General features: G+C 37.6%; 1 protein-coding gene across 3 annotated transcripts; it reads right to left on the reverse strand.

The window, feature by feature from the left end:
- Positions 1-1054: 1054 nt before the first annotated feature.
- LOC122084027 (CAX-interacting protein 4-like) lies at positions 1055-9294 on the reverse strand. Of its 3 annotated transcripts, none has more exons than XM_042652015.1 (3): positions 9050-9294; positions 3339-4352; positions 1055-1292 (listed from the first exon to the last, which is right to left on the reverse strand). In XM_042652015.1, the coding sequence occupies exon 2, from the start codon at positions 4328-4330 to the stop codon at positions 3371-3373; it is 960 nt and encodes a 319-aa protein (XP_042507949.1). In that variant the 5' UTR covers positions 4331-4352; positions 9050-9294; the 3' UTR covers positions 1055-1292; positions 3339-3370. The 3 variants fall into 3 exon arrangements, with proteins under 3 accessions (XP_042507949.1, XP_042507950.1, XP_042507951.1); XM_042652016.1 differs by having other exon boundaries at positions 9024-9294; XM_042652017.1 differs by lacking the exon at positions 9050-9294 and adding an exon at positions 6772-6796.
- Between the last annotated feature and the right edge of the window lie 5002 nt (positions 9295-14296).

Genomic DNA, 14296 nt, shown 5'->3' on the forward strand with positions numbered 1-14296 from the left:
TTTTTTTTAACAATCTGGTTTCAATTTTAAGATGTAAAATTGGATAATGATATGATGAAAATGAAACCAAATAAAGCAGACGCCAGACACCTCTTGAAAAACTTGAAAAATTACATGATGGGCTAATAAAGGTAACATTTTAGACGCCGCGAGGGAATTTATCACCTCGAGCACTCTCCAGGGGAGCAGTGCCACCCACTAAGGGAAGCCCTGACCGCCGCCTCAGATGTACTCTCATACAGTTCTGTATTTTTGTACATGAAAAAAAGGTAGTTTTCTGAATAGTTAGTAATAAAAATCCTTTATGAGGGGGCAGTTAAAAAAAAGGTAATTTTCTGAATAGTAAGTAGTAATAAAAATCCTTTATGAGGGGGCAGTTGAGTGAAGATTCAGCTGTTGAAGTACATGCTAAGATCCTCCCAACCATTGGATCCTTGCTGCCACTTAATAGAAGAATTGAGTTCATAAATAATATTCATAGAACACTGAAACGATTTCACTGTCCAATGTCCATCAATGTACAACACTGTTTTTTATCAGTATCACACCTCATTGGTGCACTAGATACTTGGATTTGAATAAAAACGAAATCAATATGGCTAATGAATTTCTTTGAAATTGTATTTGCCATAGTCAGTACAAATTTAAGTCCGCTCATACAATAATAATAACAAAGGACAAAATTCTTAATTAACAAAAGCAAACGACAAAAATACATCTGGCCCAGGGTTACGGTCATATCCGGTCACCACCAATATTGATTCGTATCGGTATCGTATCAGGTACCAGCTATACCGATACCTTGATCCATGGGCCCATCAGATCAGCTCACATGAAGTCACCAAATGAAAATATAATCCTCCCAAGTAGAAAAATCAAGAATAAAGAGTACGGAATGTGCGCCAATACACGAGTTATGGAATGGAATTTTTTATTTCCCCACTTAAAAAAGAAATTCATTTCCTTCTATTCATAACCATCAACCAGCCATAGACCGATTATCAGTTGAGAACGATCAAACAATGACCCAACAGGTTGCCCAGAGCCACGAATATAGCAGATAAAGCAAAAAACACTCTTTAACGTATCAGGCATATCAACATGAACAATTTTACACGACAGATGCCAGTTTCAAACCACATTCATACATAAACACAAATTCCAATTTCCACTTCAATGGAGTTCTAATTTATTCAAAACACACATTGGTTCATTTCAGGTTTTCCACACCGATTCGGTAATCATTCAGTAGAATCAAACTCAAGGTTCATATCCTCGCGCGACTTAAGCACCTGCAAGGGCAACAACAAATTTGTTAGCCAGTGATTGACCCCCTTCAGCATTAGGTCCCTTCTGCAAAAGGAAAACCTAGACCTCCCATTATCAGTACGCACGCACACATGAATCAATCACACAATAGAACAAAAGACAACCCTATAATCAAGAAAACAGTCACCAATATGACAATTTTATTGTCCATCCCCCACACCCAAACTGAATATCTGACTCTAGAAAAGAAATGCACAACACAAATCAATAATGAAGAGGATGAAGTGAAGTATGGCCCGAGTCTCATCAAGATGCGTCTTCAGTTCCCGAAAGCACTGGGCGAAATATACAGCTTAAAAAAGTTTAGTTATTCCAAACAGTGTGGTAGTTCCTAACGTCCAAACATCAACCTTTGGATTTTGGTGAAGGACGCAGTGCTGACTGGCAGGCTGGCTTGCTTAAAAAGCACAAACAAGAGAGGCATATTTTTGTTCTGTCTTGGTCTTCAGTTTTAATATCCAAAGCATGGTTCTAAAACTCGGATTGGATTGGTATCAGCCTTGACAGATCCCAATCTGATCCTGTTACACAGGTAAGGCCCAAGGGTAAAAACATAATAAGAAACCAGTTTTTATAAAAATCAGGGGTAAATCCATCCAATATGGTCCTAATCCAGGCCAATCCAGATCAGTAGCGGCCTTGAATGATAATGAGTTTTAGAACCTTGATCCAAAGCTAAACAATCCTGACAATCAGTTACCCACTACTACAGGTATATATTTCTGTGGTAAAATGTCACTTCTAATCAAAGCCACAATATACACCAATTTTCATACGTACCAGCTACCAACAATGTGAAGAATCTCAAACTCGAAACAATTTGTCACCCTAGTAGGCCCATAATATCCACCATTCAAAGGGTGAAAACATTACAGAAATTGAATCAACATGAAAAAAATATACCCCAACTTCTGCAGTGCGAATTGAACTCCTTCTATGAAAATTGTGGGTAGAGATGTAGTGACTATCTGGGAGTTTTAGAAAATACCAGTGGTGCTGGGGTTTCATCATTGTCTATCATTTCATCCAGATTAACCCTCTGGTAAGGTCTTGAAGGTTTTGACCTTAGTTTTGAACTTGAATAGTGGTAAGAGTTTAGAAGAAGCCAAAATCAGCAACGAGTTCAGCAGTTTGCCAAGTAGTCTGGCTTAAAAAACCGGACTAATGACATTCAGATCTAGGAATCTACGTTGCATGGAACACTGTCCACAAAACAATGTTCATGTGCACAGAGTTGTGAGCCCATATGTCAATAATTATTTGGGCCATTTGGGGTCCGTCTACATGGATTTTTTTTCTCCAATCAGCTCTATTCAAAGACCTACTTGTTACTAAACCTAAGTTCCGTCCTCACCACTTATTCTAGGGTCATTTTAGGTCTGCGCATGGTTCATTAAGCTCCACTAATTTGTATAACATTATGCTCCTTACTGGAGCATTCAAAAGCCTCCGCTGTACATGTTTGTGCCACCTCAGTGACATTCTCTAAATCTATCATGTATCAGAGTTACTCCTAAATTTATCCTAATTTGTTCATTCTTAGTTTTAGCTTTTTTTAGCTTACCATTCAAAAATCTTAACATCCTCATTCAACCATACTAAGTTTGTTTATAACTGCCACTTCACTATCCTGCATTTAGCTCCATTCATCACTGTCAGTTGTATAACTGTCCTATAAAACCTACTAAGAATGAGAGCAAAAGCCTAAGAGGTCATATTCAGATAATAGTTTGAATCAATTTTGTCATTTTCTCATTAAGCAGATCAAAAATGATAAATGGACTATAAAGAAGTACAAAACATAATAAATAAAGAGCTACAAGCCTTGAAATGATTAAGGTGACAGATAAAAATCAAATTACAGGAAGACACGGATAAACGGCACAAGTCACAAGGTGTTATAAAACAAACAAGCAATAATTTTTCCAGTTCCTTTTTTCAAGAAAAATAATATGCACTGCCGCACATGAAAGATACACAAAGCTCATGCAAATGGAAAATGATACTACCTCATATGCGCAACCATCTTGACTAGAGATTGCTAGTTCTTGTTCCTCTTCTCAGAACGCCTAGTGCCCCTGCCAACCCGCGAATCGTCCAAGTCACTGGAATCAGAATCAGAATGCGACCTTGCCTTCCTGCTCTTTCTCTTACGACCTCTGTCAGACTCTTCTGACTCAGATGAATCATCAGAGTGATGATGACTTCTCCTCCTCCTTTTCTCCTTCCTACTCTTTCTATGGCGTGCATGACGTTCAGCCTCCTCGTTCAATGAATCATGCCCTCTCCTCCTCTTGTCCTTTTTCCTCTTCTGATCACTTTCATCTTCATCATCAGAATCACCATCCCTTCTCTTGCGGCTCCTCCTCCTCCTCCTCGATCTACCTCTCTTCCTCCTATCTCCAGAGTCTGATCCACTTTCCTCCGAAGCCTCCTTCTTCTTCTTACTCGATGATCTCACCTTGCTGCCACTTTTTTTCCCATAACGCATAGCAATTATCCTCTCAATCTCCGGATCTTCATCAGAATCAGAACTCTCAGTCTGATCTTCCACCTCTGAGCTTGCTTCAGAGCTCTCTGCAAGAGCCTTGTTCTCCATCTTTCCTCCGCTTGCCTTCAATTTATCCATTCCTGATGCATCAGCAGCCTGGACAGCAACAGAATCCTTGTCTTTTGCATCTTCCTTCACACTAAGAAAATTTCGGCATTGAAATGTGAGGTGGCCAACGCGGCCACACTTCTTGCAGGCTCCCCGGGCTTCATCAGCATTGGAACCAGTTATACGGGCCAGGGCAAGAAGACCTTGAAAACTAGCATATGCATTCTCAGCCTCAGGTTCAGAATTAGACTTCTGATGGGATGACTGCTTTGAATCATCCTTGTTGGGAGCATAAGGATCATATCCTATGGCACTTTGCCAGATGCCATGGGTTTGGAGGGCTGCACTACTGTGAACCCGATTGTTCGCAGGCATGCGAACCCGACCTGCTGTGGCTGGCATTTTGGAATTTCAATATCAAGCGCTGGAAACAAAGTGAGTAAAAGAAGTTGTCAGATTCATATGAACAAAACAGAATTTTGATATCATTACGTAGCCTTCTACCGAATAGACATGAAACTAGTAGAAGGGTTAATATGGTGCACAGATTTTTATTTTTATTTTTTAGTTAATTAATTTTACAACATTAGAATTAAGTCTCTTCTGCTACATAAACAAATTTCTCTCTCTCGAACAAAAAGATGTCATTAACATCAGGTACATTTACCCAAAAAAAAATCAGGTACATGAACTATAGCTGTAAATGCAGGAAAAAAAAAAAAAAAAGGGAAAGCACATAGACAATAAGTCGCAAGATGCATTTCGGATGGCTTCTAAGGCTCTGTTTGAATAATCAACTCAATTCAGTCTTATCCCAACAAAATGGGGTCAGTTACATGGATCTTTTTTTTTTTTTTACCCCCAATCAGCTTTATTCAAAGCCATACTTGTTACTAGTCCCAAACTATGCATATCTTTCCTTGCGATTTCTCCTAATGTCATTTTAGGCCTGCTCCTTGCTCTTATAGCTCCTTCATCTTAATCATATCACTCATCTGCACTGGAGCATTTAAGATCTCCGTTACAGATGTACATGCCAACTCAAATGACTTTCTCGTAACTTATCATGTATCGGAGCTACTCCTTAATTAACTTTGATTTGTTCATTCCTTACTTATCTTTTCTAGTTTTGCCACTCATCCACCTCCAACCGCATTTCAGATACTTACATTGTTTATTTACTGCCCAACATTCGGCTTCATACATAATTGTTGGTAGTATAATTGTCCTATAAATTTTCTTTTGATTTTAAAAGAATGCGTAGATCACACAGCACTCTAGACCCCCCTCCACTCCATCCACCCTATTATGGTTTTTTTATGCAACACCATCCTATATTTCTCTATTTCATCTTATCCAGTTTTATCACTCATCCACCTCAACATCCTCATTTCTAATAAACTAAGTTTGTTTATACGGTGTTTCTTTACTACACAACATTTAAGTCCATACATCATCGTTGCTTGTATAACCGTTCTATAAAATTTTCCTTTAAACTTTAAAAGAATGTTAATTACATTAACACTCCAAACGCACCCCCTCCACTTCATCCATCATATTCTGATTCTTTATGCAACATAATCCTCTATTTATGACTGAACCTAGGTACCCAAAATTTTCACTTTGCGGTATCCCTCTATCATCAATTTTCACCACCGTCCACTTTTAGTCCTATTGTTAGTAAATTTACACACCATGTACACTGCTTTTGTTTTATTTATCGTAAAACCTTTTATTTCCAAGGTTGATCTCCATAATTCCAACTTCGAATTTATCCCTACTTTGTTACGTCCAACTAAAACAATGTCATTAAAGAAAAAGAAAACATACACTAAGGTTCTGATCTTAAATATATCTAGTCAGCTCATCTAAAATTAGTATAAACAAATACAGGGCTATCACTTATCGTTACCCTGCAACAGCTCTTACACTAGTCACTACACCATTATACATATCTTTCAATATGTTCATATATTTCTAGAACACTTGCCAAATTCTCAAGAACGTATCATAAGCTTTTTCTATTTCAATTAAAACCATAAGGAGATACTTCTTACGATATTTCTATCAATCTCCTAAACAAAGAAATAGCTTCCGTGGTTGATCTTCTGGGCATAAATCCAAATTGGTTATCTAAAACATTAGTTTCTTGTCTCATTTGGGTATCGATTATTCTCTCCCATAATTTCATAGTATGGCATAAGTTTTATTCCTATATAGTTATTAAAATTTTGTATATTAATTTATTTTTATAAATCAGAACCACAATGTTTCTCATCCATTCATCTGGCATTTTTATTGTGCTCATTATCTTCTTATTAAAGATTAAAAGTTAGTTAGTCAAATTATTCCACTAATTTCTATACCCTTCCACACACCTATTGGAATACCATCTGGACCTACTGCTTCACATATTTTCATCTTATTTAAAGTTATATTTACTTTAGCCACCCTACTCTTCTGTGTATATCTAAGAGTTGTGGTTTTTTATGGTTATTACAACTTTCTAAAACACTATGATCTATATTGTTTTCATTTAGTAAGTTGTAGAAATAGTTTTTTCATCTCTTTATCTCATCACTTATTAACACACTACCATCTTCACCTATAATGAATCTAATATGATTGAAATCTTTGCTCTTCATTTCCCTGATTTTAGCTAGTTTATAGATATTCCCCCCCCCCTTCTTTGTGCCTAAATTGTTATAGAGTTACTCATATTTCTTAGTCATTGTTTTCCCTACAATCTTCTTATTCATTTCAAGCAAATTTATACCTTTTTACATTTTTCCTCATCCTTAGTCCTTTGCCAAGTTTTAAAACAGAAGTTCTTACTGACTTACCCTTCATGGCTGCTTGAACCTCATCATCTCACCACCAAATTTCCCTAAAAGAATGTCGCCTTCAAAGATTTCCAAAAATTGTAGTTCCATCCTTTAACCCCAACCCACATAATATCATACCTATATATTTTTCAAGATTCTTGATCCCAATGAGTTGGGGGATGGAACATGGTACGCCACACATGATATGATAGGTTTAAATGAGAGCTGTTGTATCTCATCTAAACCTAACTACACTCTCTCTGTGTCTAGATATATCTGTATCAAGGTCAAAGGATCATCTCAGCATTCCCAACAAAATAATTTGAAATTTCTGCAAACTGATATCTATTTATACAAATTAAATAAAAACAAAAGTTTATAACCTACAATGCAATTGGCACCAACTGAGCTCTACAGTTGAGATTCTCTTTCCCAATGAAGTAGAGTAATAACCAACCTTCCCAGCTTCCAAGAGCCTACAATACTTGTAACCATTTTGTTCAAGTTTGCGTTCCTAAATTATGAACTTCTAGTTTTAGTCCGAAGAAAAGAAACTAGAACACTAAGAAATGTACTGATACTCTTCTTTCATTGAATAATAAGACGGACAACGTTAGAATAATTCCCTATTATTCTTCCTTGAACCAAATTGCAAGAAAATGGTGGATTAATTACCTACAGAACTTAAAGAAAAACACTATAACAACAGGTAGTTAAGAAAAAAATCACATAGATCCAAATTCATAAAGGAAAGTTGCATGGGTCAATAAATCATTTGCATTACAAGTTTTTTACTGTTTATTCTGAACAAGTGTTTAAATGGAATTGTCCTGAGCAACTGATTTGAATAAAAAGTGATGCTAAGCTTAACAGAACAGCTAACTTTGGGAAGCGGGTGGAGGGGATGAAGCTGGTACTCCTCAGGTCAGCAATGAATTATAATTTCTATTCCCAATCAGTGGGGATGAAGATAAATGGAATCCTCTACCACTCCAGAATGAAAACAGATCTAGATGACAATGGAGACACATTATTTCTAATGAAACTCAAAAACAGATTAGTACATAGGTAAGCGGTTTCTTATACAATATTGCAAATCAAAATTTCAGGAGATCCCAACTTTGTACAGCACATTACACTCTATCTCAAGCGAAAAACATTAGTAATGTGAAATAAACCAACGAGCAGGGTGCCAAAAGAGAAACAAAACCTAAATCTCAGCTGTTGATTAAGCTCCTGAAATCAAAGATATCGGAACGACTCACATCCTTGAAAGCAAAATGCACTAAAGAACGTTGGTTTCAATCCTGACTATCTGGTGTTGGAGCCTTGCCACTCTTACCCTAAACGCATCCTTCTGCTCCACAATATCATCTGTTGTTGGTCGAAAACAGTACGCACAAAAATTGCCTTTGAAATGATTTCATCTTCGTAAACCCACAATTGACGCCTCTCCACAAACCACATCCAGAGGCAAAAAAGAAGCTAAAGACTGATTTCTGAAGCCAGTTGGGGATTGCGTAGATTCCAACTTTTGCATGAGGGGATGATTTGGATTTGCTTTACCTGAACAAAGGATTGAAGAAGACAGAAAGGGAATTCCAATTCGTGTGGTAGAAATATTGGAGCTTAGAGGTCGGATAAAGATTTCAGAAGGGAGGGGAAGGTAAAAGTAATTAGGAGAAACAGAGAGGAGACAAAAAGACCCAGGGTGAACGAGGCGGTGACTCACACCTGCTAGATGCAAGGTTCCGACCTATTCTTCACTACTGTTGCTCGGTGCCAGGGGTTAGGGTCTCTCTGCGAATCCTCGTGCTCGATTCCTTGATTTATATAATTTTTTTTCTTTTTGGTAAAAGCAGTCACTGATTTAACTCAAAGAAAATAAAACCAGATCAGTCTCAATCTCCCTGTCCCTGTATCATAATTATTTTCTCGGAGAACCTTTACATCCCATATCTATATCAAATGGTGCGTTCAAAATTTTAGATTTTTATTTATTTTGATTTTATTTAGCAAATATTATACCGAACTACCAGATAAATATAAATAACAAATAGAAACTAACAGCAAGAAGTCGAAACTATTTTAGGACTCATTCGATGACCTAAATTAGCAAAAAAGGAAAACAAATTCAAGGAAGACGGAAATAAAGTCAAAGGTACCGATCCATGAAAAAAGGGAAAATAAAAGCATAATCCGTGAACAGATCTTGATTTCTTGGGTTTCAATATTATAAGAACAGAGAGAAACAGATGCAACAAACTCACTAGCCTCCAAGGATGCAACAACGGACCTGTCGACTCTGTCACCAATCAAAGTTTCAGTTCGATAATTCGATGATGCGATTCTCTGTCAAAACGAAGAAGAAATGGATGCTGCGATAAAAGATTTGACCTAAAAAAGAGGGATAGGGTTGACGATGTCGAGAAGAACGGATAGACAACAGAGAAAACTCCGTAAAAAACTTTCGAAACGAAAGATCGAGAATCAATGGTCGGCACCGAGACGATGGGGGTTAGAGCCCAAAGTTGAATTGTCAGAGATTCAGACTTTATAAAGGATGTGCATTGATATTATAGAATTAAAATCAGTGTGAAACTGGCACCGCCCTTGAGACTTGGACCGGCAGGATCTGATTTCGGCGATCTCAATTTGGGCCAATTAGGAACGGTTCAATCCCAAATTCAATTGGTAGAGTTTAGGGATTTACAGACCGATTCCAGGGTTTTCCAGTTCGATTCTGATCTGGATCTTGGGTTGGGTCCAAGTCAGAACTCAAAACCCTTTATTAGATCTATGTATAAACGAGTAACAAAGGTGATCGTGCTAAGCATGACCGTTGGAGGATGCACTTTTCATACTTCATTTGGCCGGGAGTGACCAAATCATTGAATCAGTTGAACCAGCAGAGAAGAGAGTCAAGAGACTCAAGATAGCAAGAAGGATTCAGATCAGTGGGTAGCCGCTAGATGCAAAACGGATCAAGCTCCTCTACGGAGAGGAATTTGGCAGAGAACTCACGAAGGCGGTTTCGTATAGTGACATGTGCATCTTGACAGGTGTCACGATCTGATGAGAGATGCAACAGGGAAACAGAGTCGGCTGATGTTTAGGTTTTTGAAACTATTTTTTTCCTTCTTCTTCTTCGTCCCTCCTCTCCTCTCTCCAAATCGTGAACACATCTATAGGGTTTCAGGGTTTCTCCTTCTTCTTCCTCCCTCTCATTCGAATGACAGAATACAGATAATCGATCGTACATCCCCGCCACGTTGCTCTCTTTGTAAACTTCAGACATGAGAGAGCAAAGATCCTCATAAACTATAAATGCTCTGAAGCAAATCCATGCTCAGATGATAACAACGGGTCTATCTTGGGTGCTTATGCTCGGAGCACCAAAGACAATGGTTCTGGAAGGGATATTAGTAATGGGAATGGCAATTTTCCCTAGTTAGGCCTAATGAAATCAGTATTGTTGCTCTACTTGATGTTTGTACTTATCTGGGTGTTCTTTCTCAAGGAATATGGGCACATGCTTATGTACTAAGGAACAATCTTAGTTTAAATCTTTTTATTGGTACTACATTGATTGATATGTACTTGAAATGTGGATCTCTCGGTTTAGCTAATCAGGTGTTTGATCAATTGCCCAAGAAGGATACACTATGCTACAATGCGATGATCAGAGGGTTGGCTATTCCTGGTCATGGATAACATGTTGTTGATCTCTTTAATGAGAAACCCTGAAACCCTATATCTGCCTTCACGATTTGGAGAGAGAAGAGGAAGGAGGAAGAAGAAGAAGAGGGGAAAAAAAGAGTTTCAAAAACCTAAACGTTAGCCGACTCTGTTTCCCTGTTGCATCTCCCATTTGATCGTGACACATGTTGCAATCCACATGTCACGATCCGAAGCCATCTCCTCTAGATTCATCTCCGTAGAGGAGCTCGATCCATACAAAATAGAAGCAAAAATTGGGGAGAAAGAAGATGGGAAAAGTGGAAAACCCTATTCAGTCGAGTGGTTTTTTTGTTTGTTTTGTTTTGACCTTTTTTTTTTTAAATGGGTTTAAGTGATCCGAATAATTCCGTTTTAATTTGGTTCGGCCAATTTATTCACATTTTAAAATCATATTAAAAAAGCACGAATTTACCAATTTTTATTTTTTATTTGGATTCGGTCATAATTTTTATATAATTCATAAAAATTATGTTCAAGCGAATTATTTGGAGAATTAAAACCCAAACATCGGACCAAACACACTTCTATGTTAGAAGTTTGATCATAACAAGGGGGAATCCGATGGTGGGCAATCTAATCCTTAATCCTTGAGTTCTTAATGGGAGATTCTGAATGGTGATTATTATTATTATTTTTTTTTGCTAATAAGGAACCCTACAAAGCTGTTCGATTTTACAATTCAGGTCTAATGATAAATCTCGTTTATACAAAATTACACCTAATCCTTTTAACTGATCAATCGCGGGGAGGCTTGAGTTGAAGACATCTATTAACACACAACATCTTTGGACCAATAAGTAAGGAGTTAAGGGATGGTATCGATACCGATCGAAATCAGATTGGATCGATGGGTATCAATTTATTCCCCTAATGTTTGCTCAAATTACATGCTCCCCTAAAAATCCGTTTATTACATTTAAACCCACAAAATTGATACCGTTAGCATATTTTTTGGGTTAGACCGTTAGGTTCTTTGGAAATTTTCGAAAACCTAGAATTGCCCTTTACTATCGTCAACCCAACAAATCCCCCTCTTGCCTTTTCTAACCCTTACGTTTTCCTCTGTCTGCACATCGTTCTCAGGTAAGCCGCGAGCGATGAACTAGGTGACAGGAAGGCTTCTCCTCTCCAGAAAAGGCTTCTCGGAACGCGACGGGCGACGACTTCTCCTCTCCGGCAACGGCTACTCGGAGGGCTTCTCCTTATCGTCTCAGGTGGATGTTCTGAGATCCCTTCTCATCTCAGGCGATGGGACGGGCGACGGAGACGGGCAACGGCGTAGTACTGTATCTCAGGCGAAGTAATTCATTTGTTTTTGTTCACTCATTATAGAATAACTTTCAGAAAAGATGATTATGAAAAAATATTATGCTCATGAAGTGTGAACTGATAATTTTCAAAGAAGCCAAAGGGTGACCGCCAGAAAAAAAAAAAAAAAAAAGGTTCTTTCAAGAGTAAAACGGGTGTTCCAACCTCATGTTTTGCTGTTAAAAAAAGCAAAACATACTATTGATCCGATTCCTTAAGTCTCCAAGCTTGGAACTTTATCTGCAAAAGAAGGTTACAGAAAGAAGAAGGGGAGAGAAAATAAAAGGAATTGAACCTAACTAATCCCAATTAGATTAATAATAGGATATTAATCCACTGCCAAACCTTCATAAATGGTGCTTAACGTCATTTGAAACGAAGCGAACTTGGTTTGTGTTGGAAGCATTTCTTTGTCATTTCTTAATGGATCCAAATCTCAAAATCCTGATTTTCAAGTTATCATAGGAAGTATTAAACCCATCATCATTCCAGACCCTCTTCTTTTTCAATTCCAAATTTGGATATATCTTCTCTTATTGTACCGTTGGTTTTTCTTGGAATTCTAAGCAATGGCGGTGCTAGCCTTGATGGCCGGGGTGGCCATATGGGGGGTAGTGAGGCGATATTTCAAGCGACTGGTGGGCAGGACAAAATAGATCTGAGCGGGCTGTAGTTCTTAGATATTGCTCTCCACTCTTCTCAACTTCACAGCGTTCTGAGTAGCCTTCGCCTGGTTCGTCGCTCGCGGCTTGCCTGAGATCTATGTGCAGACAGAGGAAAACCTAACGGTTAGAAAAGTGGGAGGGGGATTTGTTGGGTTGAAGATAGTAAAGGGTAATTTTGGGTCTTCGAAAATTTTCAGTGGACCTAACGCCAAACCCAAAAAAGATGCTAACGGTGTCAATTTTGTAGGCTTAAATGTAATAAATAGATTTTGAAGAGAGAGGATGTAATTAGGGTAAACTTGAGCCAGAGGTTGACGTAAATTACCTTTTATTTTATCCATGCTTTTTTTTTAAAGTTCTATTTTTTTTTTTACCATTTTACCCCTGAAACGATATAGAACACCAATCCTAATCAATTAAGGATCAGGGATTGATCTCAATCAATACCGATACGAGACCGATACTTGGAACCATGCCAACAAGACAACACATGGGGTGCTAGAATGGTGAATGGTGATCACATAGATGGATCATAATGAAAACACATAATGGTGTGGGGTTGAAATATTATGGCAAACCATTAGAGAATTCAACTCTTTTTCTGAGTGCCCATCGCCCAGGTCGGCCCATAGTTGTCCAGACGAACGCCATGTGTCTATGTGAAGATCCAATGCTTTGAAAAAAGGCACGGCGAATGAGACGCTAACAAAGGCATGAAAAACAAGAAGTCTAGAATCATTCGATCATCGCATGGACATGTGACGCTTGCTCAAAACATGGGTGATAGCATTGAGGAGAAGAGCTAGACCCACCATTACAGGGTTTCAGCAGTTTTATTTTTTATTTTTTTAATAGAACTCAGGACCATGCAGCCTTATAGACTTCATTTGTAACAAAAAACAAAAAAAAACAAAACAAAAAACAAAAAACAAAAAACAAAAAAAAAAAAACAAAAAAACAAAACAAAACTTCCGAAACATCACAAATAAATTGTGACATCAATAATTACCCTTGGTGAAGCTCATCTCTCTCCCAAGTCCATGTCAAGCAGCAGAAACATGTCTCCATCACAGCCACCATCGGAGAAAGTTGAGACCGTAATCTGGAAAGCGTGGATGAGACCTAAACGGAAAGCATGCAAGAGACCTCAGGAAGAAATACGACCTCGACAAGATACTGAATCAAATGGCATGGAACAGGCCAAGCCCCCAAGTCCAAGGACAAATTTCATTTCACAGAAGAAAACCAAAGCTTCCCCAGCTTTTTTTCCCCTAAATTTTCTCACTAAGGCTATGTTTGGTGGTTAAGAGAAGAAAAGAAAAGAAAAAATAGAAAAGAAAAAAATAGTAAGAAAATAAAAAGAGTATGTATGTTTGGTTACCAAGACAAGAAAAGAAAAGAAAAAAAATGAAAAAAAAAATAGAAAAATTACATAATTACCCACTTTTGAGTTTCCCTTTACAAAATGACCCACAAAAAATTTTGGTCAACAAAAATACCCAAAATTAGATTTGGGTTTACAAAACTACCCGCCCAAAGTTTCAGTTAACAAAAATACCAAAAATCAGTTTGGGTTTACAAAACTACCCAAAATAGTGATTCTTCATCTTTCACATATAATCGTGTATTTTTTTATTACTAAAACTTTGAGTGGGTTGTTTTGTAAACCCAAACTCAATTTTGGGTATTTTTGTTAACTGAAACTTTTGATGGGTAATTTTGTAAAGAGAAACCCAGAAATGGGTAATCATGTAATTTTTCCAAAAAAAATTCAAAAATTTTGAATTTTAAGAGAGAGATAAATACATGGAAAATCATTGTGTAATCAT

This window comes from Macadamia integrifolia, chromosome 7, assembly GCF_013358625.1.
Source record: "Macadamia integrifolia cultivar HAES 741 chromosome 7, SCU_Mint_v3, whole genome shotgun sequence".
NCBI classification, from domain to species: Eukaryota; Viridiplantae; Streptophyta; class Magnoliopsida; order Proteales; family Proteaceae; genus Macadamia; species Macadamia integrifolia.